General features: G+C 38.1%; 2 protein-coding genes across 4 annotated transcripts in view; one reads left to right on the top strand and one right to left on the bottom strand.

Moving 5' to 3' along the window:
* Nucleotides 1-1,091: 1,091 nt before the first annotated feature.
* Nucleotides 1,092-26,131, top strand: CCDC90B (coiled-coil domain containing 90B). Of its 3 annotated transcripts, none has more exons than XM_019036912.4 (9): nucleotides 1,092-1,613; nucleotides 7,239-7,358; nucleotides 8,667-8,770; nucleotides 12,759-12,860; nucleotides 13,502-13,543; nucleotides 13,630-13,701; nucleotides 13,794-13,847; nucleotides 21,613-21,727; nucleotides 25,621-26,131. In XM_019036912.4, the coding sequence occupies exons 1-9, from the start codon at nucleotides 1,514-1,516 to the stop codon at nucleotides 25,674-25,676; spliced, it is 765 nt and encodes a 254-aa protein (XP_018892457.1). In that variant the 5' UTR covers nucleotides 1,092-1,513; the 3' UTR covers nucleotides 25,677-26,131. The 3 variants fall into 3 exon arrangements, with proteins under 3 accessions (XP_018892457.1, XP_018892466.1, XP_055211573.1); XM_019036921.4 differs by having other exon boundaries at nucleotides 1,314-1,386; XM_055355598.2 differs by lacking the exons at nucleotides 1,092-1,613; nucleotides 8,667-8,770 and having other exon boundaries at nucleotides 7,240-7,358.
* ANKRD42 (ankyrin repeat domain 42) overlaps nucleotides 7,017-26,349 on the bottom strand; it is an 88,783-nt gene continuing 69,450 nt past the window's right edge. Inside the window, exon 13 of the mRNA XM_055355595.2 lies at nucleotides 7,017-7,378. Coding sequence (XP_055211570.1) covers nucleotides 7,354-7,378 — 25 coding nt within the window. The 3' untranslated portion in view covers nucleotides 7,017-7,353. The remainder of the gene's footprint in view (nucleotides 7,379-26,349) is intronic.

Here is a 26,349-nt window from a genome sequence, read left to right as displayed (position 1 = left end):
ACATTGAATATATGATGGTAAACGTGGAAACAACAGGCATTGAGGATCATTAGATGAGGAAAGGGGGAGACGGACAGAGGGGCATGGGTTGAAAAAGCACCTGTTGAGTACTATGCTTACATCCTGTTGGGATCATTGGGACCCTAACCTCGATATACCCTAAGGTTTTGCTTTTTGTTTTTTGAAACTGGTAAGATCAAACTTTTTTCCCAATTTTTTTTTTTTTTTTTTTTTTTTAGATGGCGTCTCACTCTGTCGCCCAGGCTGGAGTGCAATGGTGTGATCTCGACTCACTGCAACCTCCGCCTCCAGGATTCAAGCGATTCTCCTACCTCAGCCTCCTGAGTAGCTGGGATTACAGGCATGTGCCACCACGCCCGGCTAATTTTGTATTTTTAATATAGACAGGGTTTCTCCATGTTGGTCAGGTTGGTCTCGAACTCCCGACCTCAGGTGATCTGCCCGCCTCGGCCTCCCAAAGTGCTGGAATTACAGGCATGAGCCACCACGCCCAGCCAGCCCAATGTTTTAAATAGCAATTTATATTTCCTCTTCATGAATTGTCTGTTAAAGCAGTTGTTGGCGGGAATCAAGTTTTGTTCTTTCAATGTGCTTCGGGCCTTAGAAATGGTGTTTGTTACTTAGTTGACTCTCACAAAGCTTCGAATACATATAGATAGAAACCTACCCGTAATTGTTTAGAATCTTGCGAGAGTAAGCCACTGACACCGCACAACTGTGTGCCATTTTAGAACTTACAGAGAATATTCATGAGTATTAGTGCATTTTAATACAACTACTGTGCATTGTTGCTTTCAGCATTTTACTATGCGGAGCAGTCTTGAGTAACTGAGGTCTGAGAAGGATAAATGGTGAAAATTCAAGGAATTTCTCCTACAAACGGAGGAATTCGGCTTCCCTAAAGAAAGGACATACCGACTGAAATAGTTGGTCCTCCCATGCACCAGAGGGTGAAGCAGCAGGATGTGACGCCTCACGATAAGTGAGCGGCTTGCTGGACTACACTTCCCAGAAGGTTTCGTTGGCTCCCCCGCACTACGCAATCACCCAGAATGCTCAGCGGCCGAAAACTTCAGGTCCCAGGCTGCTGTGCGGCTAAATGCGACTCCATCTCCCCCGACCCAAGCGCGTAATGGCCGCTGGCTATCTTGGGGGAGCCAGCTGTTAGACTATGCCCCACTGCCAGGAAACAGGCGCCGGAAGGTTCTCTGACAAGATCTCGCTTTCCTAGGGCGGTAAAGGCGTTCACAGGTCGGGAAGGGGCGCTGGGAGAAGCGGGGCAGCGCTGAGCCATGCTCGCGAACTGTGGGTCTGTCTGTGAAGAGGCCCAGTTTCGTGGGACCACGGTGGCGCCTGCGCTGGAAGGTGGTCTTGTGACAGAGCGAAAACTACAATTCCCAGCATTCCTGTGGTGCCAGAACTACCTTGCCCGAAAGCCTGTGCGAGATTTACCCCGTCTTCCGCCTCCCTCCCACCGTAAAACTCTGAGGACATGAATAGTCGTCAGGCTTGGCGGCTCTTGCTCTCCCAAGGCAGAGGAGATCGTTGGGTTTCAAGGCCCCGCGGGCATTTCTCGCCGGCCCTGCGGAGAGGTGAGGCAAGGCGTCGTGTCATAGATGCCTGAGTGCTCTCTAGGGAGACGATGCCCGTGGGGTCGCGCCTGCTTGAGCGAACGGGAAGAGAAGGTGCCACGCCCTCCTCCCGGATTCACGCCTTGTGCTGGCGACGCCGCTGCCTGCTGCCCCGACTTGCCCAGCTCGCCCCAAGGGGCGAGGACTGAGGAAAGCACTGCCTTTCTGTTCTTAAAGCGAACCTTTGAAGGCCTGGGCTTCGCGCCCGGCTTCTTTCTCAGCCATTGTTTCCGTTTTTTGGTGACAAGAAGCTAGTAATCTCGTAGGTTTGTCAGGAGCCAACGTAAGGTAATCTGTGTTTGAGGGTGTCCTGTTTTCTTTTGTGGCCTGATCAAATTTTGATTTTGTTTTTTTAGGTGCTGGCCTCGAGCCCAGGTTTTTGGTAGACAGCATCATAAATTTCAGGCCACGTCTGCCTTATTCTAACTGGAATTCTCAGTACATTTCAGTCACATTGTAGACTTTGGGAAAAAAAGTGAATACTGGAACCCAAAAGTTTCCAACCTGTTGGCACCCCTGTTAACAGGGTGTCCTGAAGACATCTAACTTTATTCAGAGAAATGTTTCTAGGGCTAGGTTTTTGTTGTCGTCGTTGTTTTTCACCCCCAGTTTTTAAACTTCCCTCCCAGTTTTTAAACCGTTTTAAGGTTGTCCACAAAACAGGCGAATAGGCACCTCTTATCTCTGTTCACCTTCTTGAATCTTCAGTGCCAGGTACGCTGAGCCATTCGGTACCCAAACACTTCTACGCTGTTATTTATGCTCCATATTGTTACTTGTGCTATTTTGCTCATTGTTTCATTTTAATCCACACCAGTAACAGCTGCAGTCAAAACTGCAGTTGTTGATCCTCCATCTGTGAGATTGCTGTTTAGCTGCCAGGGTCATTCACAAGGTCTCTTTTGTTAGGTATTTGAGTGTTTAGCATACATACACATTATGATGGATTTTACAAAAAGGAGGTAGCACTTTTGAACTCCAGGAAGTCATCCAGCTGCCATCTTTGTTGACTTTTACAGGTGTACTTTACATATCCAAATGAAAACAAAATTAAATGTTCTTAGAGAATGAACTTTGAAGTGCATATCATACTGGGAAATACATGGCCATAAGTACATGTTAATGTTTTAACATAAAAGTTATCCCACTTGAATCTGAGTGTTCTTGGAGAAACCTTAAATCTCTTCTTACAACTAGTAGGATTTGTGTCCTTCCTCACTAAACAAATATTGAATGTTTATTGTATACAAGTAGTTTAAACTTGCCTAATAATGTCAATAATCAAGGGATTTGAAAACCTTGACCTCTGACCGATGGAAGGACCTTAGTTATTCTAATGCAACTAGTGTAGCACGTTAGTAGACCAGCCTGTAAGAATATATGCTGTTAATGCCTGTTCTTTTGAGTTCCTGACAGAAAAGTAACTGGCTATACACTGAAGTGTTTCAGCTGTAAAATTAGCAGTAAATTAATATAAAACTTGAAGCTTAAATTTAATGGGACAACACTTTACATGTTTGCTTGGTTGTTTTTTCAAAAGTAAAATTTGACCTTTTCCAGCAAAGAGGAGCTTGGTGCAAGTAGGCCAGAGTTCCAATCCACAATCTGTGACTTAGTAGTTTTGTGAAACTGGTTAAACCTTTAAACTCTTGAGTTTGTATCTCGCTATTACGAACAAACAAATCCACAAGATAGGTATCAAAGAAACAAAAGTAGTAACAATGAAAGGAAAGTTTTGGGATTTTGTACAGATGTTTAAGTCTGTACAAAACTTTTCAAACTATTAAGGATCTGTTATTCCACTTTGAGCTGGAAACACTGATTCTGGGCACTTCATCTCCCCTACCTATTAATATGGCTGCAAAGACTTATTTATTTTTATTTTTTATTTTTTTGAGACAGGGTCTCTGTCACTTAGGCTGGTGTGCCTTGGCGCCATCTCGGCTCCCTGCAGCCTCTGCCTCCCAGGCTCAGGTGATCCTCCCACTTCAGCCTCCCAAGTAGCTGGGACTACAGGCACACACCACCATGCCCAACTAGTTTTTGTAATTTGTGTAGGGACAGAATCTTGCCACGTTGCCCAGGCTGATCTCAAACTCCTGGGCTCAAGCAATCCGCCTGCCTTGGCTTCCCAAAGTGCTAGGATTACAGGCATAAGCCACTGCACCCGGCCTGTAAAGACATTCTTAATGAGTGCTTATGCACTGAACTGCCAGTGACACAGTTGGAATAGTGATTATGACACCCTACTATGAATATCCAATGGTTTTTCCAGTTCCTTATGGCTTCCCAAAGTTCTACTGCCAGTGGGTGTCAATACCTACCTCATAGGATTGGGAGGACTAAGCAAAATATTATGTGAATATTTGAGCACATATAAGGAATAATGTTTTACATATCCTTCTGTATTCTCAGCTCTCCTTAACCCCATAATAAATAGAAGCCAAGAGAATAGCAAAGGCAGCCCATGCCTAGATTTTGCTGATTTCATTCATCCTGTCTGGATAACTTCTGTCAGATTTAATGTAGTTCTACCATCATCCAAATAGCCATTCTTGATCCTTTATTCTCAAGGAGGGCCAAATGCTTCTCCTTTGTATTATTCATCATTGTGTATACATAATGCCAAGCACAGTGCCTTTCATTCAGCAAGTATCTATGGAGCATCCAGAATTGTGTAGGCATTGGGGATTCAGTAGTGAGCAAGAACAGATGTGGTCCCTGCTCTCAAAGACTGTATAGTTCAGTGCAGGGGTTGACAAACTTTTTCTGTAAAGAGCCTAATAAATATTTCAGGCTTTGTAGGCTGTAAGGTCAGTCACAACTATTTGCTTTGCCACTGTAGCATGAAAGTAGCCATAGATTAATCCATAAATGAATGAGCTGTGTTCTAATAAAACTATCTAGTTCTAATGAATAAAACTAGAAAAACAGGCGGTGGTAGTCTATGGGCTATAGTTGGCTGACTGCTGGTCTCTTGGGGAGACAACTGAGAGTCACATAAATGTGTAAATTATGAGAGGGTTTGCAAAAGAATCCTATGCAGTACTATGAAAAACCATCATGAGAGAGACATAACCTAAAGGAGTCATCAGGCTTTCCAGAGGAAGAAACTTCAGACTGAGCTCTGAAGGATAAAAATGAGCAGGCAAAGAAAAGGAGACCTTTCTGAACAGGGCAGGGGCTAGGCAAAGGCCCTGAGAAGGGAAAGCACATGGCACGTTTGTGGAATTAAAATCAAAGAGCCCTTGAAAGCAGAGGACCAGAGAGAGCATAGTAGGACATGAGACGAGCTGCATCCTACGAAGATTTATTGGCTTGTTAAGGTATTTGGTCTCTATCCCAAATTTAGCAGGAAGCTGCTCTTTGTGCAAGGTATTCAGAGTGTTTGTTGACTAAGTCAGAGGAACTGTACTAATCTGCCTAGCTATGAGACCATAAGATCTCAGACTAATTACAGACAGTCCTCAACTTAAGACAGTTTAACTTAAAAATTTTTGACTTTACCACGGTGCAAAAACAGTGTGCATTCAGTAGAAACTGTGCTTTGAATTTTGATCCTTTCCTAAGCTAACAATAATGCAGTATTCTTGCAATACTGGGCAGGGGCAGCAAGCCGCAGCTCCCAGTTAGCCATTGATCACAAGGGCAAACAACCAGTACTTAGTATTGCCAGGGTTTTTGGGTTTTGTTTTTGCATCCCATCACGTTTACAAAATGCCCATCTGGGTGTCTACGTGAAATATTCAACACTTTATTATAAAGTAGGCTTTGTGTTAGATGATTTTGGCCAACTATAGGCTAACGTAAGTGTTCTCGACAAGCTTGAGGTAAGCCAGGCTAAGCTGTGATGTTCAGCAGGTTAGGTGTATTAAATGCATTTTCAGCTTAGGATATTTTCAATTTATGATGGATTTATTGGGACATAACCCTTTTATAAGCTGAGGAGCATCCATACTTAGCCCTGAGCCTCAATTTACCTCATCCATAAAATGAGAATTTTAAGGATGGGGTAATAGATGTGAAAACAGTAAAATATTATTTAAATATTATTACTGATTTTTTTTTTCTAAATCCAAATAAACTTCTAATCAGGAATATGTAACTAAGAGTACCATCATTACTCCTAATGCAGTTGTTATTGAAACTACTGAAATCTGCCCCTTTTTCCTCTAATTTTTCTTTTTCTCTCCTACCTTAGGTCTGATATTTACACACAAAGGCATAGTTCTTTACCCTTCTAGATGACATTCCAGTGAAAAAGATTACTGACCAGTGTACTAATATGTGTGTTTTTAAAAATTGCTCCACCTTTATTTACAGCTACTTGCTTTTATCTCTTCAGTTAAATAGAATTTTTTGGAGTATTTTAATGCATCTTTTATCATTTGAATTTAGAGTTTATTGTTAGATTTTTTAAAAAAACAATATCTGTTTCCTGCCTTCTAGTCCATAAAATCAGTGAGAGTATCATTCATGTCTGGTTTTGCTTATGATTTTATCCCCTGTGCCTGGCACAAGTTCTAGCACTCAATCAATATTCATTAGGCTAGAAGGATATAAAGAAGGAATCACATTTGTCCTACACAGTACTAGTGGAAAAATAATGCCTGAAGTTACAGCCTTTTAAATATCTAGATATTTTAAGTGACTTAAGATACATAAGAGAGACAGCATGGAGTGTAAGATTTGGAGTCAGAAGAACCTGAGTCTGAATCCTAATTCTGCCATTGGCTCTGTAAAGGTAACTCCTTCACCTTCCCAAAAGTTGTTTATGGGCAGGGCACCTTGTAATAAATTCATCAGCAATATATAGAAAAGGTCTTTACTGTGTCTAGGTTAAAACTTGGGGAATTTATTGAAATAGGACAAGAAGGGTTATTTCAGAAATGAGAAATTTTTCTTAGGGTTCTTTTGTTGATACCAGTAAATACGTCCATGATTTCAAATCAAATTCATTGATTGAATCAACAGTAAAACTTGGTGGCCCAACTATGTGCCAAAGCACTGTTCTACGTGCTAAAGATACAGTAGTGAAAACCACAGTCAAAGCATCGTGGAACTTCCATTCTGATCCAGAGATACAAACAGCAAACAAGATAATTTCATGTTGGAGCTGAGAACTATGTAGGAAATAAACTGTGGATATATAAGTGAGTGGGAGTATGGAAAGCTACTTTAAACAGGGATTAAGTGTAAAAAATTTTCATAGCTCTTTGAAAGACTATTACTGAGCACAGAGAAGAATTGAATTGTGCAGTTGCTGCTTTTCAGTAATTAGAGCTGAGGTGGTGATATCCAAAGCATTTGATGTGTGTTTTATTACAAGTTTATACTGACTCTTAACATTTCTGAATACCAAAGGAGGGAAAAGAAACATTTATTGAATGTTTGGTATGTACAGAAGAATGTCAGAGACTTTTCAGATAAAAGAGAGGCTCAGAGGAGTCAATTAACTTGGGTGAGATGACAAAACTAGAAGAGCTGGAACTATATTATAAATGGGTGGGGAAAATGCTTTGTAAGCTAAAGTAGCTTTGTAAGCTATCAGTTACTACAAAAGAAAAAAAATGTCTTCTCTTTCAGAGTTCTTCACTGCCACAACCAAGGAGGGATATGATAGGCGGCCAGTGGATATAACTCCTTTAGAACAAAGGAAATTAACTTTTGATACCCATGCATTGGTTCAGGACTTGGAAACTCATGGTGAGAAACATGGATACCTCCTGAAAGAAGAAAATTAATAGCACTCATAATGCCTAGTTAAGACAATATCACTATTATGAACAATCAAAAGTAACTAAATAGATGTACCATCCATACAATGAAATATTTTATAGTCACTAAAAATGATACTGTTTGAGAAATATTTACTGATATGGGGAATGTTCAAGATATGTTAATTGAAAAAAGCATATGAAATAATATGTGCAGAATTATTCCAATTAATTGAAAAAAAACTAGAGTTTCTAGGTTAAACTAAAGTCCGTGTGGAAGTACAAATGTTTGAGATTAAAAAATTAAAAAATACGCACAAAAAATTACCTGATATCAACAGTAATTTAAATTATGTGATATTAAAGGAATGACTAATAGAACAAAATGGTATTGAGAGACACAGACATGAATTTAATATGTGATGAAGGCATTACAAATTAGGGAAAGGAAGGACTATTTAATAAATGAGACATAATAAATGACTAGCCACTGGGAAAAAATATATTAGATCCCCTTATTGAAAACTAAATTTCAGATAGATGAAAAGCTAAATGTAAAAGAAGAACAAGCAGTTTTACAGAAAAAGGTGGGCAAATGCTATAAACAAGCAGAACACAGAAAAATAAATATAAATAACAAAAAGTATATGTAATGCTTAACCTCTCTACAAACCAAGGAAATGCAAATTTAAGTAACATTAAAATAACAATGCAATACAATTTTTTATGCCAATTACACACTCAAAAAAAGAGTCATATCCAGTGTTAATGTAGATGTGGGGAGATACAGAATGAGAATTAAAATTGTAGAGTTTGTTTTTTTTTTGTTTTTTTTGTTTTTTTTTTTGAGACAGAGTCTCACTCTGTTGCCCAGGCTGGAGTGCAGTGGCGCGATCTCCGCTTACTGCAAGCTCCGCCTCCCAGTTCACACCATTCTCCTGCCTCAGCCTCCCGAGTAGCTGGGACTACGGGCGCCCGCCACCACGCCTGGCTATTTTTGTATATTTAGTAGAGATGGGGTTTCACCATGTTAGCCAGGATGGTCTCAATCTCCTGACCTTGTGATCTGCCCACCTCGGCCTCCCAAAGTGCTGGGATTACAGGCGTGAGCCACCATGCCCGGCCTAAAGTTGTAGAGTTCTTTTAGAGAGTAATTTAGCATTATCTGTCAATTTTTTAATTGTAACCATTATTTAAAAGAGTATAACAATTTAAATGTTGAGGAGTTATTCTTGCTGTCTATTTTGATAAGGATATACACTTAAAAAAAAATAAAATACCTATTTGCTGCCTACAGGATTTGACAAAACACAAGCAGAAACAATTGTATCAGCGTTAACTGCTTTATCAAATGTCAGCCTGGATACTATCTATAAAGAGATGGTCACTCAAGCTCAACAGGTAATACACTGATTACTATCACTTCTGATACTTTCATTAGACAATCATTTCATAACTATGTCTCTGTCTACCTACTGACCTTCCAAACATGCTCGTATCTTCCTTGTTCTCTCTAAAGGGACCACAAAAAAAAAAACATTGAATAAAGTCAATATTTAGAGAGACTGAATAGTTAGAATAGTTGTAATAATATTGTGGTAACAGAGAATGGTATTTTGCCAAATCTTTGATGGGATGAGATCATTATATTGTGTTATTCATGAGTGGTGGTAGATTGTTAGTGAAACAACTTTTTCCCTCTAGAACGCTCACCACAGAAGAGCTAATCTTTCTGTATATTCAGTATATTTTATTGCTGCTATACATACACATTGGTTAATTTTCACAGACATAGCTGGAAAGGACTTAGGTGGCTGGGAGGGACTTTATAAATTCCCTGGCTAAGACGCCTTAATTTGACTGAATATAAAAATCCTTAAAATCAAACGTAAGAATTTAACATGTAAGTGGCACAATGCTATGTACTTTTTGTATATTATTTAATCTCTAATAACCTTGAAAAGTAAGCAGAATTCTATTTGGCCACTGAAGACAGGCTCAGAGAGATTGAGTAGTTTGCAAGAGTTTTCACTGTGGTGGTATGGACAAAAAGCAATAATTTTATATAAAGGACTGAATAAACTAAATGAACTTAACTGGAATAATAATTCATTTCTGTCAGTCATGAAATAATGTATTATGTTTAGGAATCTGTTTTCTTCCTATGGTTATATTTTTTTAATTTTAATTTTTCAAATTTAGGCTTCCTTCCTCAGATAAGTATTTTACAGCACAGAGAAAAATCAGGATTTCTTATATAAAATTAGAATATTTTGCATAAAATTTCATTAAAGGGTCATGGTAGATCAAAAGATCTTAAAGATTTCTACTATGGCCAGGTGCCGTGGGTCACACCTGTAATCCCATTACTTTGGGAGGCCGAGGTAGGCAGATCACTTGAGGTCAGGAGTTCGAGACTAGCCTGGCCAACAAGGTGAAACACTGTCTCTGCTAAAAAAAAAAAAAAAACAAAAATTAGCTGGGCGTGGTGGTGGGCACCTGTAATCCCAGCTCCTCGGGAGGCTGAGGCAGGAGAATCGCTTGAACTGGGGAGGCGGAGGTTGCAATGAGCCGACATTGCACCACTGCGCTCCAGCCTGGGTGACAGAGTGAGACTCCATCTCAAAAAAAGAAAAAAAAAAAACAAAAACTATAATCTCCAATTATAGTAGACAAATGTCCAATTAATTAGACATTTAAAATTGAAACATTCAATCCCTACATTTAACTTACCTTTAAGTTTGTACATGCATTTTTAGGATCATAACAGACTACTAAATCCACTGAAGAAAAAGCCAAACATCTAATTAGTTACTCCTAAGCTCCAAGCTGTCCTGAAAGAGCTATATGGAGCTACTGATACTTTTAATAAAGTAATTTTGTCTTAAATGTTTAAGTTTACCTATAATATAGGGAGTGAAATAAAGCTGTGATTTGAGGAATATTTCTGCTGCTAGGACCATTTAATCCTATATACAAGAGGTAGGATTGAGTATAGAAATATCACTATTAAACTTTTGGCTTTTTTATTACTGCTGTCTGAAGTTAAATAATCCTGTTCTGTTCTTGAACCTAATTCAATTGCTGACCCCACCTCTAGTATAGAATAAGGCACAGAGATGTCATGAAGGGTGAAGCTAAGGCTCAGGGTCATCAGGCCATTAAGCTGCATACTTGATCACTTCAGAAAGGGCCATATGAAACCAAGTCAGCTAGCAGGATGAGGGGGAAAAAAATAAAATAATAAAGTCTTCTTATTCTGAAAATTTGATTATATTGTGATTTTGATTAAAATCTGAATATTCTCTGATGGCTCCATAGTAGTTAAAAAAATCACACTTTTAATAGATTTAGCTACTTAACAATGGATTATGTCTACATTTAAAGTTGTTAAAGATGGATACCTGTGCAGTTTTGTAGGCTTTTTGAGTCCGTATTTAAAGGAAGAATGAGGTAAAAAGAGGCTCTTAAGAGCCACATTAAGGCTGGTGTGGTGGCTCACGCCTGTAATCCCAGCACTTCAGGAGGCTGAGGTGAGCAGATCACTTGAGGTCAGAAGTTCAAGACCAGCCTGGCCAACATGGCAAAACCCTGTCTCTACTAAAAATACAAAAAAATTAGCCGGGCATGATGGTGGGTGCATGTGGTCCCAGCTACTCAGGAGGCTGAGGCACGAGAATCACTCGAACCCAGGAAGTGGAGGCTGCAGTGAGACAAGATTGCGCCACTGCATTCCAGCCTGAGTGACAGAGCAAGGCTCTGTCTCAAAAAGGCCACAATACAATCCCTTATTTTCAGGTTCAGACACCACAAGAAGTCTGTAATTAGCTTTCCAACTTCTGTCTATGTACTCTCAGTAATAAGAATACATTATTTTTAATGTCATATAATTCCTTTATAGTGATATTTGGGGCAAACAGGACTGCCAACCCCTAGAGGCCACATCTGTGTGACTTCTGAATTAATTCTCATAAATATGTCAAGCAGAACTGAATAAAAGAAAATGAACAACCCTCCCCAGTAATATATGAGGGTTAGAAAAGGTATGAGTCAGCAACGTCTGTTGTACACAGTTAAAAACTTTTATGTATTATAAGAAGTCCAAACTTCCTCCACATTAATACATTAGCATTAGACTATCCTGCTTCAGCCATTAGATCCCTGTCCCATCGGTAATAATAATAGCTAACATCTCAGTGCTAACCATATGCCAAGTACTGTCTTAAGCATTATACGTACATAATCTCATTTAATCCTCAAAACAACTCTTTAAGGTGTACCAGGTACTGTTACTATTTCCATTTTACCAATGAGGAGACCAGAGAAGTTAAATGACTTGCTGGCATGTCACAGTAAATGGCAGAGTTTGGGTTCAAACCTAGACAGCCTGACTCCAGAACTCACACTCTTTTTTGGGCTTTCTTGTTTTATTTCTAAACTGTTATACAGAGTCCTTAATAAGGTTGTACCTCGTCTGCTTTTTCTTTTGGTAAAGGATAGAGAAATTAGCAAGCTACCTGATTTTAAGAAGTTTAGTGCTACAGGTTGAATATCCCTTATCTGAAATGCTTGGGACCAGAAGTGTTTCAGATTTCAAATTTTTTTTTTTTTGGAATATTTGCAATACAGTTACCAGATAAGCATCCCAAATCTGAAATCCAAAATACTCCAATGCACATTTCCTTTGAGTGTTATGTCAGCACTCAAAAAGTTCCAGATTTTGGATTTCAGATTTTTGGATTAGGGATATTCAACCTGTAACAGTTATATTTTCTTTGTAACTCTGTCTTAAATCATTTCTACAAAATTGTCCCTCCCTAACGAGGCAAAAGCTTATAAATCTATCAGGTAAGTGCTACCTTTCACATATTCTTTGTAGTGCCAAATATAGGGAGGATACCCAGGAATTTAAACAAAATTGGTTATGTTGTGCGGACAAAGGGCAATTATTTTAACTATACATCTATTTTGTTTTACTGCCTGACTTCTGAGTCGTATCCAATACCATGGAATTTTCCAGTGGTAGAAAATCTCTCAAAATCAAAGTAATAAGAGATAAAACCCTTTCTATCTGGGTATTCAAAAAATAAGAACAAAACATTTTTTTTTTTGAGGAACTCTTAGGGTCTAAGGAAGCATTTTATTGAGATTCTTTTCATTCAAAGGCCTACAAATTTATCTCTCTTCACTAGGAAATCCTTTTTTTCTTCCTTGAATCTCTTTCTTTTCATTTTGATATTTCAGATATGTAGGTTTCATATTTACTTAACCAGTCAACATTATACCTTGTAGCATGTTAACAAATTCATTTAAATTTCATGAAAACAATTCCGTAAATAAAAAGATGGCTTTCTATAGATCACTAGGTTATTTTTATTTTGTTTTCTAGGAAATAACAGTACAACAGCTAATGGCTCATTTGGATGCTATCAGGAAAGACATGGTCATCCTAGAGAAAAGTGAATTCGCAAATCTGAGAGCAGAGAATGAGGTGATACAAATTTTAATTTATTACTTATAAAATAACTGATCTCATAATAAGCATCCTACTTAAGGAATAAGTTAATAAGACCAAGTAATAATTCCATGTGGTTAGTAAACAATAAGTTTTTAGATTTAAAAACATACTATTTGTTTAACCATACCTAATCTTTTTCTATATAAATCATAGTGCTTTGCATACTGAATAAGAGTTACATTTTATACATATAAAACCACATAAAACAAAATCTTTGAGCTATATATATAAAATTTCTATATAATGGTTTCAGAGCTGAGAGTAACACGGCATTTTCTATTTTATTTAATCCTGTACTAAATGTCTTTGTGACTTAAAAGTATATTTCTGTAATTAAGTCAGAATTTTAAGTTATGTTATCCACTATAGCTTATTTTTAAATTTAGAAAATCAGTTTTTAAAAGTACAATATAAAAACAAATGCATTTTGCTCATAAGAATTATTTTCTGAATACAGTGGCTTACTAGTTTCTTTTGAAGATTTTTTTCCTTATCAATTCTGTATTAGAAATCCATAGACTGTCTAAATTTTGGTAATCTAGGGTTTCAGATTTTTTTAATCATAATATAGACTTGGTTTAATGCTAATTGCATGTGATCTTTCCTGTACCTAGAAAATGAAAATTGAATTAGACCAAGTTAAGCAACAACTAATGGTAAGTGAATTTTTTTTCTAGCTGTTAATTTCAGAACAAATATTCATTACAAGATCATTTTTTAAATATCTTTACTTTCTTTAAAGCATGAAACCAGTCGAATCAGAGCAGATAATAAACTGGATATCAACTTAGAAAGGAGCAGAGTAACAGATATGGTAATGTTCTTTTAAATGTACTTTCTTGGTTACTTACTCCTTTTTTATTTTTAGACTTTTTTTTTAACTTCCTGCTGCTTCATATCCTATAGTTTACAGATCAAGAAAAGCAACTTATGGAAACAACTACAGAATTTACAAAAAAGGTAAAGTAATATGTAAAAATGTCTCTTTTGTACAGTTCTTGTGCCTTGTATAACTGCTTTTATGTGTACCAGTTTATAAGTTTAGACTTTTAAAAACTAGCCTTGTAGAGTCTCTGGCTTCCTCATAGCTATTATAGTTAGCCAGCACTTCTGGGGAACCTGGCACCAGGTAGATGGTCGCCCATGAGCCATGACCTTGAAGTAAGAATCAAGATTTCCACATAGTGTGCTTTTTTAAACTAAATTACTTCTATAATAGAAAATAACTATTTTCTGGGCCAGGCACAGTAGTTCACACCTGTTAATCCTGCACTTTGGGAGGCTGAGGCAGGAGTTCAAGACCAGTCTGGGCAACATAGCAAGACCCTGTCTCAAAAAAAAAAAAAAAAAAGAAAATAACTATTTTTTAAAAGACAAAGATTCACTATTGGTATTTCATACTTGGTACTTAAATGAGTGCCTAGGTTCAGTTAAATAATTATCTTAAGGTTTTAAAAAAGCTATATATTAATAACATATAAACACTAATATTTACTGTTTATTAATGTGCCAGATACCATTTTACATGCTTTACTTATATCTGTTAATTCACTTAATATTCATTTCAGTCTCTGTGAGGTAGGCACTATTATTCCCATTTTAACAATTTGGAAAATGAAGCACAGAGGGGTTAAGGTCCCACAATTAATAAGTGGTGTCACTAGGGAAAAGAACCTGGATTCTAAATCCCTAACTTGGAACTACTGTTCTCCTTCTCAGTAATCCTACAGTGTAATCATGACTTCATCTCTGTGGCTTGAGTAAAACCCAGCTTTCTGACTCAGCCTTGTCCTTTTCTTAAAAGTTCAAAGCCATTTGTCCACATTCTAACAAAATATGTCACTCTTGCTCATAATTTAATAGAAGAGAAGGTCACATTTGTTCTTTCAAAGATCTTATTTTCTTCCCTTACTTCTTGGCCAGATAAAGGAGATAAGCAAGGAAATCAGCAAAATCTTTTACAACTACTTTCTGTGCTCTAGGTCTCATCTGTCCTCCCTACCCTTTGTCCCCTATACATGTATCAGTGTTACCCATCAGGTATTTCTGCCAGTTCCTTTAATACTGGTGCCAGTTCATATTATACTTTTTTTTCCATTTGCAGAATATATTTAAAGTTTTAACCATAATATCCTAAGGACTTCACACACATAAACTGATAGTTCTGTGACCTAATTTTTTGCTTCTTAGTTTATCATCTTATGTATTCAGGTATAAATATGTTATTATGAGGTTTTTAGAATATGCCCAGTATGTCATACCCCTAAAAGATGATCTCCAAATATGAAAGCAGAAGGAATGTAATTCGTCAGTTTATAGTGTTTTTTTAAAAAAATTTTTTTTAATACTTTAAGTTCTAGGGTACATGTGCACAACGTGCAAGTTTGATACATAGGTATACATGTACCATGTTGGTTTGCTGCACCCATCAACTCATCATTTACCTTAGGTATTTCTCCTAATGCTCTCCCTCCCCCAACCACCACCCGACAGGCCCCAGTGTGTGATGTTCCTGTATCCAAGTGATCTCATTGTTCAATTCCTACCTATGAGTGAGAACATGCGGTGTTTGGTTTTCTGTCCTTGTGATAGTTTGCTGAAAATGATGGTTTCTGGCTTCATCCATGTCCCTGCAAAGGACATGAACTCATCCTTTTTTATGGCTGCATAGTATTCCGTGGTGTATATGTGCCATGTTTTCTTAATCCAGTCTGTCATTGATGAACATTTGGGTTGGTTCCAAGTCTTTGCTATTGTGAATAGTGCTGCAATAAACATACGTGTGCATGTGTCTTTATAGTAGCATGATTTATAACCCTTTGGGTATATACCCAGTAATGGGATTGCTGGGTCAAATGGTAATTCTAGTTCTAGATCCTTGAGGAATTGCCACACTGTCTTCCACAATGGTTGAACGAATTTACACTCCCACCAATAGTGTAAAAGCGTTCCTATTTCTCCACATCCTCTCCAGCATCTGTTGTTTCCTGACTTTTTAATGACTGCCATTCCAACTGGTGTGAGATGGTATCTCATTGTGGTTTTGGTTTGCATTTCTCTGATGACGAGTGATGATGAACATTTTTTCATGTGTCTGTTGGCTGCATAGATGTCTTCTTTTGAGAAGTGTCTGTTCATATGCTTTGCCCACTTTTTGATGGGGTTGTTTTTTCTTGTAAATTTGAGTTCTTTATAGATTGTGGATATTAGCCCTTTGTCAGATGGGTAGATTGCAAAAATTTTCTCCCATTCTGTAGGTTGCCTGTTCACTCTGATGGTAGTTTCTTTGCTGTACAGAAGCTCTTTAGTTTAATTAGATCTCATTTGTCTATTCTGGCTTTTGTTGCCATTGCTTTTGGTGTTTTAGTCATGAAGTCCTTGCACATGCCTATGTCCTGAATGGTATTGCCTAGGTTTTCTTCTAGGGTTTTTATGGTTTTAGGTCTAACATTTAAGTCTTTAATCCATCTTGAATTTATTTTTGTATAAGGTGTAAGGAAGGGGTCCAGTTTCAGCTTTCTACATATGGCTAGCCAGTTTTCCCAGCACCATTTATTAAATAGGGACTCCTTTCCCCATTTCTTGTTTTTGTCAGGTTTGTCAAAGATCAGATGGTTGTAGATGTGTGGAACAGAACAGAGGTTCTGTTCCATTGGTCTATATCTCTGTTTTGGTACCAGTACCATGCTGTTTTGGTTACTGTAGCCTTGTAATATGGTTTGAAGTCAGGTAGCGTGATGCCTCCAGCTTTGTTCTTTTTGCTTAGGATTGTCTTCACAATGCGGGCTCTTTGTTGGTTCCATATGAACTTTAAAGTAGTTTTTTCCAGTTCTGTGAAGAAAGTCATTGGTAGCTTGATGGGGATGGCAGTATGGACATTTTCACAATATTGATTCTTCCTATCCATGAGCATGGAATATTCTTCCATTTGTTTGTGTCCTCTTTTATTTCACTGAGCAGTGGTTTGACGTTCTCCTTGAAGAGGTCCTTCACATCCCTTATAAGTTAGATTCCTAGGTATTTTATTCTCTTTGTAGCAATTGTGAATGGGAGTTCACTCATGATTTGACTGTGTTTGTCTGTTAATGGTGTATAGGAATGCTTGTGATTTTTGCACATTGATTGTATCCTGAGACTTTCTGAAGTTGCTTATCAGTTTAAGGAGATTTTGGGCTGTGACAATGGGGTTTTCTACATATACAATCATGTCATCTGCAAACAGGGACAATTTGACTTCCTCTCTTCCTAATTGAATACGCTTTATTTCTCTTGCCTGATTGCCCTGGCCAGAACTTCCAACACTATGTTGAGTGGGAGTGATGAGAGAGGGCATCCTCATCTTGTGCCGGTTTTCAAAGGGAATGCTTCCAGTTTTTGCCCATTCAGTATGATATTGGCTGTGGGTTTGTCATAAATAGCTCTTATTATTTTGAGATACATTCCATCAATACCTAGTTTATTGAGAGTTCTTAGCATGGAGGGCTGTTGAATTTTGTTGAAGCCCTTTTCTGCATCTGTTGAGATAATCATGTGGTTTTGACTTTGGTTCTGTTTATGTGATGGATTACGTTTATTGATTTGTGTATACTGAACCAGCTTTGCATCCCAGGGATGAAGCCGACTTGATCGTGGTGGATAAGCTTTTTGATGTGCTGCTGGATTCGGTTTGCCAGTATTTTATTGAGGATTTTCGCATCGACGTTCATCACGGGTACTGCTCTGAAATTCATTTTTTGTTGTGTCTCTGCCAGGCTTTGGTATCAGGATGATGTTGGCCTCATAAAATGAGTTAGGGAAGATTCCCTCTTTTTCTATTGATTGGAATAGTTTCAGAAGGAATGGTACCAGCTCCCCTTTGTACCTCTGGTAGAATTTGGCTGTGAATCTGTCTGGTCCTGGACATTTTTTGGTTGTTAGGCTATTAATTACTGCCTCAATTTCAGAGCCTGTTATTGGTCTATTTAGAGATTCAACTTCTTCCTGGTTTAGTCTTGGGAGGGTATATGTGTACAGGAATTTATCCATTTCTTCTAGATTTTCTAGTTTATTTGTGTAGAGGTGTTTATAGTATTCTCTGATGGTAGTCTATATCTGTGGGATCGGTGGTGATATCCCCTTTATCATTTTTTATTGCATCTATTTGATTCTTCTCTCTTTTCTTCTTTATTAGTCTGGCTAGTGGTCTATCAATTTTGTTGATCTTTTCAAAAAACCAGCTCCTAGGTTCATTGTTTTTTTAAGGGTTTGTTGTGTCTCTTATCTCTTTTTTTAAGGGTTTGTTGTGTCTCTTATCTCTTACCTCTGAAAGAGATAAGCAGCAGCAGAAGTTATTTATTGCCTTCTGCTAGCTTTTGAATGTGTTTGCTCTTGCTTCTCTAGTTCTTTTAATTGTGATGTTAGGGTGTCGATTTTAGATCTTTCCTGCTTTCTCTTGTGGGCATTTCGTGCTATAAATTTCCCTCTACACACCGTTTTAAATGTGTCTCAGAGATTCTGGTACGTTGTGTCTTTGTTCTCATTGGTTTCAAAGAACATCTTTATTTCTGCCTTCATTTCGTTATGTACCCTGTAGTCATTCAGTAGCAGGTTGTTCAGTTTCCATGTAGTTGTGCGGTTTTGAGTGAGTTTCTTAATCCTGAGTTCTAATTTGATTGCACTGTGGTCTGAGAGACAGTTTGTTGTGATTTCTGTTCTTTTACATTTGCTGAGGAGTGCAAGTGCTTTACTTCCAATTATGTGGTCAATTTTAGAATAAGTGTGATGTGGTGCTGAGAAGAATGTATACTCTGTTGATTTGGGTTGGAGAGTTCTGTAGATGTCTATTAAGTCTGCTTGTTGCAGAGCTGAGTTCAAGTCCTGGATATCCTTGTTAACCTTCTGTCTCGTTAATCTATCTAATATTGACAGTGGGGTGTTAAAGTCTCCCATTATTATTATGTGGGAGTCTAAGTCTCTTTGTCAGTTTCTAAGGACTCGCTTTATGAATTTGGCTGCTCCTGTATTGGGTGCATATATATTTAGGATAATTAGCTCTTCTTGTTGAATTGATCCCTTTACCATTATGTAATGGCCTTGTCTCTTTTGATCTTTGTTGGTTTAAAGTCTGTTTTATCAGAGACTAGGATTGCAACCCCTGCTTTTTTTTTTTTTTTTTTTTGCTTTCCATTTGCTTGGGAGATCTTCCTGCATCCCTTTATTTTGAGCCTATGTGCATCTTTGCACGTGAGATGGGTCTCCTGAATACAGCACACTGATGGGTCTTGATTCTATCCAGTTTGCCAGTCTGTGTCTTTTAATTGGGGCATTTAGTCGATTCATATTTAAGGTTAATATTGTTATGTGTGAATTTGATCCTGTCATTATGATGTTCGCTGGTTATTTTGCCCATTAATTGATGCAGTTTCTTCATAGCATCGACGGTCTTTACAATTTGGCATGTTTTTGCAGTGGTTGGTACTGGTTGTTCCTTTCCATGTTTAGTGGTTCCTTCAGGAGCTCTTTTAGGGCAGGCCTGGTGGTGACAAAATCTCTCAGCATTTGCTTGTCTGTAAAGGATTTTATTTCTCCTTCACTTATGAGGCTTAGTTTGGCTAGATATGAAATTCTGGGTTGAAAATTCTTTAAGACTGTTGAATGTTGGCCCCCACTCTCTTCTGGCTTGTAGGGTTTCTGCCAAGAGATCCACTGTTAGTCTGATGGGCTTCCCTTTGTGGGTAACTTGACCTTTCTTTCTGGCTGCCCTTAACACTTTTTCCTTCATTTCAACCTTGGTGAATCTGATAATTATGTGTCTTGGGGTTGCTCTTCTTAAGGAGTATCTTTGTGATGTTCTTTGTATTTCCTGAATTTGAATGTTGGCCTGCTTTGCTAGGTTGGGGAAGTTCTCCTGGATAATATCCTGAAGTGTTTTCCAACTTGGTTCCATTCTCCCACTTTCAGGTACACCAATCAAACGTAGATTTGATCTTTTCACATAGTCCCATATTTCTTGGAGGCTTTGTTCGTTTCTTTTTACTCTTTTTTCTCTAACCTTGTCTTCTCGCTTTATTTCATTAATTTGATCTTCAATCACTGATACCTGTCTTCCACTTGATTGTATCAGCTATTGAAGCTTGGGCATGCATCACGAAGTTCTTGTGCCATGGTTTTCAGCTCCATCAGGTCATTTAAGGTCTTCTCTGCACTGTTTATTCTAGTTAGCCATTCGTCTAATCTTTTTTCAAGGTTTTTAGCTTCCTTGCAATGGGTTCGAACATCCTCCTTTACCTTGGAGAAGTTTGTTATTACCAACCTTCTGAAGCCTGCTTCTGTCAGCTCATCAGTCATTCTCAGTCCAGTTTTGTTCCATTGCTGGCAAGGAGCTGCAATCCTTTGGAGGAGAAGAGGCACTATGATTTTTAGAATTTTCAGCTTTTCTGCTCTGGTTTTTCCCCATCTTTGTTGTTTTATCTACCTCTGGTCTTTGATGTTGGTGACCTACAGATGGGGTTTTGGTGTAGATGACCTTTTTGTTGATGTTGATGCTATTCCTTTCTGTTTGTTAGTTTTCCTTCTAACAGTCAGGACCCTCAGCTGCAGGTCTGTTGGAGTTTGCTGGAGGTCCACTCCAGACCCTGTTTACCTGGGTATCACCAGCAGAGGCTGCAGAACAGCAAATATCGCTGCCTGATCCTTCCTCTGGAAGCTTTGTCCCAGAGGGGCAGCCGCCTATATGAGGTGTCTGTCAGCCCCTACTGGAAGATGTCTCCCAGTTAGGCTACACAGGGGTCAGGGACCCACTTGAAGAAGCAGTCTGTCCGTTCTCAGAGCTCAAACGCTGTGCTGGGAGAACCACTGCTGTCTTCACAGCTGTCAGACAGGGACATTTAAGTCTGCAGAAGTTGTCTGCTGCCTTTTATTCAGCTATGCCCTGCCGACAGAGGTGGAGTCTAGAGACAGTAGGCATTGTTGTGCTGTGGTGGGCTCCACCCAGTTCAAGCTCCCCCGCCACTTTGTTTACCTACTCAAGCCTCAGCAATGGCGGACGCCCCTTCCCCAGCCAGTCTGCTGCTTCGCAGTTCGATTTCAGACTGCTGTGCTAGCAGTGAGCAAGGCTCCGTGGGCGTGGGACCTGCCGAGCCAGGCACAGGAGAGAATCTCCTTGTCTGCCAGTTGCTAAGACCTTGGGAAAAGTGCAGTATTTGGGCAGGAGTGTCCCGTAGTCTGTCATGGCTTCCATGTACTTTCCAGGTACATGGAAAGCACTACTTTCCAGGTACATGGAAAGCACTACTTTCCAGGTACATGGAAAGCACTACTTTCCAGGTACATGGAAAGCACTACTTTCCAGGTAGTCTGTCATGGCTTCCCTTGGCTAGGAAAGGGAAATCCGCTGACCCCTTGTGCTTCCAGGGTGAGGCAATGCCCCACCCTGCTTCAGCTCGCGCTCCGTGGGCTGCACCCACTGTCCAACCAGTCCCAATGAGATGAACCAGGTACCTCAGTTGGAAATGCAGAAATCACCCGTCTTCTGCATTGATCACGCTGGGAGCTGCAGAGTGGAGCTCTTCCCTTTTGGCCATCTTGGAATGCTTCAAATTTTTTTATACCACTATGCTTTTAATGTTTCCCCAACTAAGACTTTTGTATCACAATTAGCCCATAAGTGAGGGTTTATAATGTAAATGCTTTTGTCCATTTAATACATAGGGACAAACTTAAGTTCTCTTATTCTGGTTTACTACAGGATACTCAAACCAAAAGTATTATTTCAGAGACCAGTAATAAAATTGACGCTGAAATTGCTTCCTTAAAAACACTGATGGAATCTAACAAACTTGAGACAATTCGTTATCTTGCAGGTAAGACTGTCAGAGAAAGAAATTGCTGTCATCTAATTTTCCTGTTAGTTCTACTTATCAAGGTAACTGAGCAGGCACAGGAAAAAAAGGAGGAGCTATAACAAGGCTCCTTTATTCCTTGGTCCCCTGTAGTGCTTAAAGAAGGTTCCAGTCTCAGGATATATTTTTTGGAGTCTTGGGTTTTATTTTTAATACTTACAATTTTTATTATAGCAGATTACAAATTAGACGCAGCCAAAGGAAGGAACATATAGGGTGTAGTATCGGACAATTCTAAATGTTAAGCTTCTGTCATCCTCACAGATGTGTTACCCTTCAGAATATAAGTTTAGCAGGCAACTCTGCAGCTGACTAATAGAAAAAGCATGTGGATATTAAAGAAATATATAAACACAAGCAGAAAATGATAGAAGGATAAACTGTGGTACTCCACAGTGGAAAAAAAAATGAAAATTTTCTTTTTATTGCTTATGTTCTTCCATAAAGATTTGAATGAGGTTAGAGAAAAAAGATCAATAAAGTAGATATAAGCCCATTAAAAACCTGGAGGAGGGACAGATGACCTTACCTTGAATTAACTGATTCAGCATAGATACTATCCCAAAATTAGATTATTTGTCACTTACTGAGCTCCTCAAGTACCATCTGACCTGACCCAATTACAGGGCCCCAGTGATTTAGGAAGAATGCCCTAGTCAACTATTACTTGTCTTTTTTCTTTCCTTTTATAAAAAGTAATGTATTTTCATTATACATTTTTTTTTTAATAAGTTTTAGGGTCATGTGCACAATGTGCAGGTTAGTTACATATGTATACATGTGCCATGCTGGTGTGCTGCACCCACTAACTTGTCATCTAGCATTAGGTATATCTCCCAATGCTATCCCTCCCCGCTCCCCCCACCCCACAACAGTCCCCAGAGTGTGATGTTCCCCTTCCTGTGTCCATGTGTTCTCATTGTTCAGTTCCCACCTATGAGTGAGAATATGCAGTGTTTGGTTTTTTGTTCTTGCGAAGTTTACTGAGAATGATGATTTCCAATTTCATCCATGTCCCTACAAAGGACATGAACTCATCATTTTTTATGGCTGCATAGTATTCCATGGTGTATATGTGCCACATTTTCTTAATCCAGTCTATCATTGTTGGCCATTTGGGTTGGTTCCAACAAAGATACTCCTCGAGAAGAGCAACTCCATAATTGTCAGATTCACCAAAGTTGAAATGAAGGAAAAAATGTTAAGGGCAGCCAGAGAGAAAGGTCGGGTTACCCTCAAAGGGAAGCCCATCAGACTAACAGCAGATCTCTCAGCAGAAACTCTACAAGCCAGAAGAGAGTGGGGGCCAATATTCAACATTCTTAAAGAAAAGAATTTTCAACCCAGAATTTCATTATAAATTATTCATAGAATTCAAAAGCAGTAAAAGTGAAAGCCCCTCCCCGTGTGTATTTACTATTAGTAGTAAACATTTTCTAGGCTTTTTCTTCTGTATATAAACATCTTATATACTTCTTAAAAATAATTAGATCACGTATTTTTTATAGTCTACAACTTTTTAAAGTTTAACCAAATGTCCTATTTCTTTCCACACAGACATCTTTTTATTAGAAAGCACAGTATTCCCTATATGAAAATGCCACAATTTATGTATCCAGTCCTTTATTAACAGGCATTCTCCCTCCAGTTTTTCATTATTAAGGACAATACTGTATTGAACAGCCATATATATGTGTTAACGTTTGAGTAAATACACATACACACACACATATCTTTGTGCCCCTGTGCTAGTATTTCTATATAACAACTTGCTATGTACATTTAAAATTTGGGGTCAAAAAGATATGCACATTTAAGATTTTGATATTAACAAATTGCTGTCTAAAAGAAAACTGCCGATTTATACTCTAAGTCATTTTCTGGGCAGTCACTACTGATGTTGAGGTGCCTGCAGGGTTGAAGATGGAGCCCCCAGCCATCAGCTGAACCGTGGACAGGGCACAAGTAAAACAGCCTACCTACAAGCATAATTGGAATCAGAACTTACTCTTTAAATCTGTGACTGTGTGCCTCAATTTCTCATGCCAGCTTTCTCCATAGGTTGGAACATTACCACCTAGACTCTTATCATTCCACTTTCACTAATCAGGAGAGATTGCCCTGTTTCCTTAGTTGCAATTTTTAAAATCCTCAGAAAGGAGTCTGAATGGTTCATCGTGGGTCAGACACCACCTTTTGACCCAGAACACTGCCACCAAGGAATAATGGCAATTTCCATTTAATCTTTGTAGATAATGTGGCAGATTTTGTTCGTGGCAGATAAATAATGAAAGCTAATGTTCACAGAGTGCTTAAAATGTACCAGGCATATGCTCACCTAAGCATTTTACATATATGTAGAATGTCTCCCTAGACAGGGTATAGAGGATAAACAGCAAACTTAAAAGAAATTGGAGATGGCTCCATAGTTACTACAACAACAGCCATGAGAAATAAAAGCTGAAATAACAGCAGCAAGACATGAGAGAGAAACTTAAATGCCGTAACGATTGTATACTCTACTGAAGGAAAAAAATACCTCCCACCTCACAATAAGTGTTCATTTGGTTATCTAAAACTTAATTTATCAGCTGTTGAATCAGCAGAGGATGTAACCACTTAGATAGCACTATGTGACTCAAATAAATGACAGATTGAGTCTTTTAGGTGTCACAGTATATAATAAGGATCACAAATTTTTTGTGTGTTTTTTTTATTAAGAGAAAAAAAATGGCTTTGGAGTCAAGTACACTTAGTCTTAAATCCCGGCTCCACTGTTTGCTAGCGATGTAACTGGGTGTATTACCTCATCTGTACAATGGGGATAATACCACCAATCTCATGGTTAAATAAAGTAGTGTGTGTAATTGCTCAGCATAGTAGCATAGTACTTGACACATGGCAAATAGTAGCAGGATCAAATGGGAGAATATATAATCGCCCAGTGGCTGTAAGACAAGAAACTCTTAGTGTTATCACTTCTCTATATTTCTTAGAGATGCCTAATCCCATTTCTTAAAACTGAGAAAATGATCTTATCATTAACCAAGTTTCAGTAAGTAGTAGGATCAAATGGGATGGTGTACAAATGGGTTTATACATTATGAATAACTTTACTTTGAAAGGCTAATTTCTTGTGTCTTTATTCATAAAAGTTTTCCATTCATCTCTAACTTGTCTGTTTTTAAAAATTCATTCATTGGTGTTTTAAACAAACTGGAGACTAGGGAGTCCCTAAAGGCCTCACTCAGACTTACCTTCTAAAAGCTGGGAAAACTGAATTTTTTTTTATCCAAAATGATGTAACCTAAAGTACAGGTAGTATATTAACTATTTTAAAAACCTAATGCTTTTTCTGCCTTTTCTTCTACCTCATTGAGTTTAAAGAGTTTTTATTAAAATTTTATTTTTTTAAGAATTATGAGAAATTATTTTAAAATGTACTGAAAAGGCAATTAAAATTCTCTTCTCACAGATATATGTATATTTTACTAGCCTAACTACGTAATTTTTTAATATAAGAAAGATTTCATTTATCATGAGATCTGAAATTAGAGCTTATAATTATTTAAAGTAGTCAATAATGCTAACGTTAATGATTTTAAATACAGGTTATAGGTTTCTAAATGACAATTTACATTTTAATATAAAGGCGCTTTTAAGAAGAATTAGGCATTAAGGCTGCCCTTAAGAATGTCTTTCATACTTAATTGTCTAGGGAATAAAAAACATAGGATAGAAAATTGGTTGGATTTCCTGTTTTTTGCTCTTCACTTAAAGATAACATTATTCTCTTTATCTCTGCAAAATAATCACAAATACAAGACCTTTAACACAGTTTCTTCTTTTCACAGCTTCAGTGTTTACTTGCCTGGCAATAGCACTGGGATTTTATAGATTCTGGAAGTAGTATTAATGCTCATCCTGCTGTGGCTGTTGACTTCTTAGAACACCAAACCAGGAGAGATTTACTTTGAACATTGTCAGTTGCAGCAAAAATTTACTACACAAGATTATTCGAAGTGTATATGGACTAAAAGAGGAAGTGTTTTAGAAAGAGAAGAGATACTTTGTCTTTATTGTGTGTGTGTGAGTGCATGTATGTGTCTTTATTATATTGAAAAGCTGTCATTCAGACCTGGTTTGAGATAGAAGAGCATTTTGTCCTTTTGATAGTTCATAGAAATTGAACCAGAGTTTTCTTATGTTTGCTTGAACAATTGTGTAAATCATACAGGATTTTGTGGGTATTGGTTGAATATTTGTAAACCATTCCCTAGCCTACATATTTATTACTGAATTAACTTTCCTGATAACCATTGCATAATTACATTTTTCTATAAAATAAAAGATTATTACAACAAAGTTGTGTGGGTTTTAAAAGTGACTTACCATATAGTTGGAGATTGATTTCTTTTTGGTAATGAACTAAAACAATAAATTTTAAAATGATAGGCCGCGGTGGCTCACACCTGTAATCTCAGCACTTTGGGAGGCTGAGGCGGGTGGATCACTTGAGGTCAGGAGTTCTAGACCAGCCTGGCCAACATGGTGAAACCCCGTCTCTGCTAAAAATACAAAAA

The sequence above is a fragment of the Gorilla gorilla genome, chromosome 9 (genome assembly GCF_029281585.2).
Source record: "Gorilla gorilla gorilla isolate KB3781 chromosome 9, NHGRI_mGorGor1-v2.1_pri, whole genome shotgun sequence".
NCBI lineage: Eukaryota > Metazoa > Chordata > Mammalia > Primates > Hominidae > Gorilla > Gorilla gorilla.
This window is presented reverse-complemented; position numbering and strand designations above follow the sequence as displayed.

Bases quoted from the DNA above. Each gene is read 5' to 3' on its own strand.
- CCDC90B (XM_019036912.4), top strand. From the start codon at position 1,514: ATGAATAGTCGTCAGGCTTGGCGGCTCTTGCTCTCCCAAGGCAGAGGA. The intron at 1,614-7,238 runs GTGAGGCAAGGC...CTTCTCTTTCAG, and splicing joins CTCGCCGGCCCTGCGGAGAG to AGTTCTTCACTGCCACAACC. The intron at 13,848-21,612 runs GTAAAGTAATAT...GGTTTACTACAG, and splicing joins CTACAGAATTTACAAAAAAG to GATACTCAAACCAAAAGTAT.